Raw genomic sequence first — 1,332 nt, 5'->3', positions numbered from 1 at the left:
TCGACATATTTGGTGTTTTTCTCAAAAGAAAGAGAGATATTTTTTATGGCAATAATTTTCTTCCCAAAAAAGAGAGGGGGGAAAAACCCCCCCTCTCTCTCACAAAATATCTTGGGCCCCCGAGCTTTTTCTCTCCTCGGAAAGGGGGGAAAAAAAAAACTTTTATCTGTGTGGGCCCGGCATTTTTCCCGGGCGGCAGAGGCTGGGAAAAATACACAACGATGTGGACGGTCCATTCCGACAAACGTATCCCCGAACTCGCCAAATTTCGTCTCCGAATCCCCCGCGATCCGGCGAGAGGCTACGTGGACTCTTGTGCCTTGTCTCACTCGCCTTGTCTGGGATACAGAACAGCTGTCTTGTGGCGCCTGAGACGTCAAAGACCCAATACGGGACGTCTGCGGCTTTGGACAGCTCGGCGAACTTGGTTCACGTACTCCAGATCCACTACAGCAACATATGCATTCGTTAGCGCAACTTTAGCTCAAGAATCGGCCCTGGAACGATGTCATTATACCTTTGCGGAAGGCCTCAGCAGAGCCAGCGTCTTTGCGGGGTCGTGCCCAGACATGAAAAGGCAGCGTTCACCTTGTCTGAAGGCTTGATATCAGCCTCCGAGAGACTGTTGAAGTCCACCTGCCGAACTTCCAGCTTGCTCTTGGCCGCTTCCGCGTCCAACGACGGGAACGTCGAGCTCCAGGCTGACTCGGGGACGTCGCGACGCGCTAGAGCGATGACCTTCGAGCACTTGGCAGAAGCCACGAGCTCAGAAACAAGGTCGCGGCCGACGGCGCCAGTCGAGCCAATCACGAGCGCAACGTACGAAGACATCGGAGAAGATCAGTACCGGTAAATGAAGGATAAAGTTTTGCACAAAAAGCGTTTCTGCGACATGTGGCAGTGGCTCGCAATCATTCTAATAACATCTATCCATCAAAAATCTGCTCCCGCAAATTAACATTTTAGCTTAACATGTAAATCCAGTTAGTATTATAGCAGGCTTTCTAACTTTTTGATTTGTAGATAGTTGCAAGATGACATAATATGTAGAATACCGTACTTACATTATTAGCGAAGTTTTATAAAAGTCCAACGTGTCCTTCGGGCTGCCCAGCCCGTTTTGCTATTCTTTAGCTTGTATTATAACCCTGTACAGGGAAGACCATGCAGAGTAACGATTAATCCGCAATCGCAACCCCGATTTTTTTGCTGCCCAAATCCACGGTTTCCATATTTGCCGCTTCTCCAAAGTTTACATCCGTAACCAGGACGTTTTCCTTCAGCACGTCCATAAAGGCAGTTATCGCCTGCTTCAGCTCCTCATCCACGTTC

At 49.1% G+C, this 1,332-nt stretch overlaps 1 protein-coding gene across 1 annotated transcript; it reads right to left on the bottom strand.

The window, feature by feature from the left end:
• Positions 1-332: 332 nt before the first annotated feature.
• PITG_22210 (uncharacterized protein) lies at positions 333-847 on the bottom strand (the record flags this gene model as incomplete). Its single annotated transcript, XM_002909884.1, has 2 exons — positions 333-447; positions 518-847. One exon carries the CDS (start codon positions 829-831, stop codon positions 532-534), a length of 300 nt encoding a protein of 99 aa, XP_002909930.1.
• Positions 848-1,332: the final 485 nt, after the last annotated feature.

This window comes from Phytophthora infestans, genomic scaffold (assembly GCF_000142945.1).
Source record: "Phytophthora infestans T30-4 supercont1.1756 genomic scaffold, whole genome shotgun sequence".
Lineage (NCBI taxonomy): Eukaryota > Oomycota > Peronosporomycetes > Peronosporales > Peronosporaceae > Phytophthora > Phytophthora infestans.
Note: the sequence above shows the minus strand (reverse complement) of the source record. Positions and strands in the feature narration are given on the sequence as shown.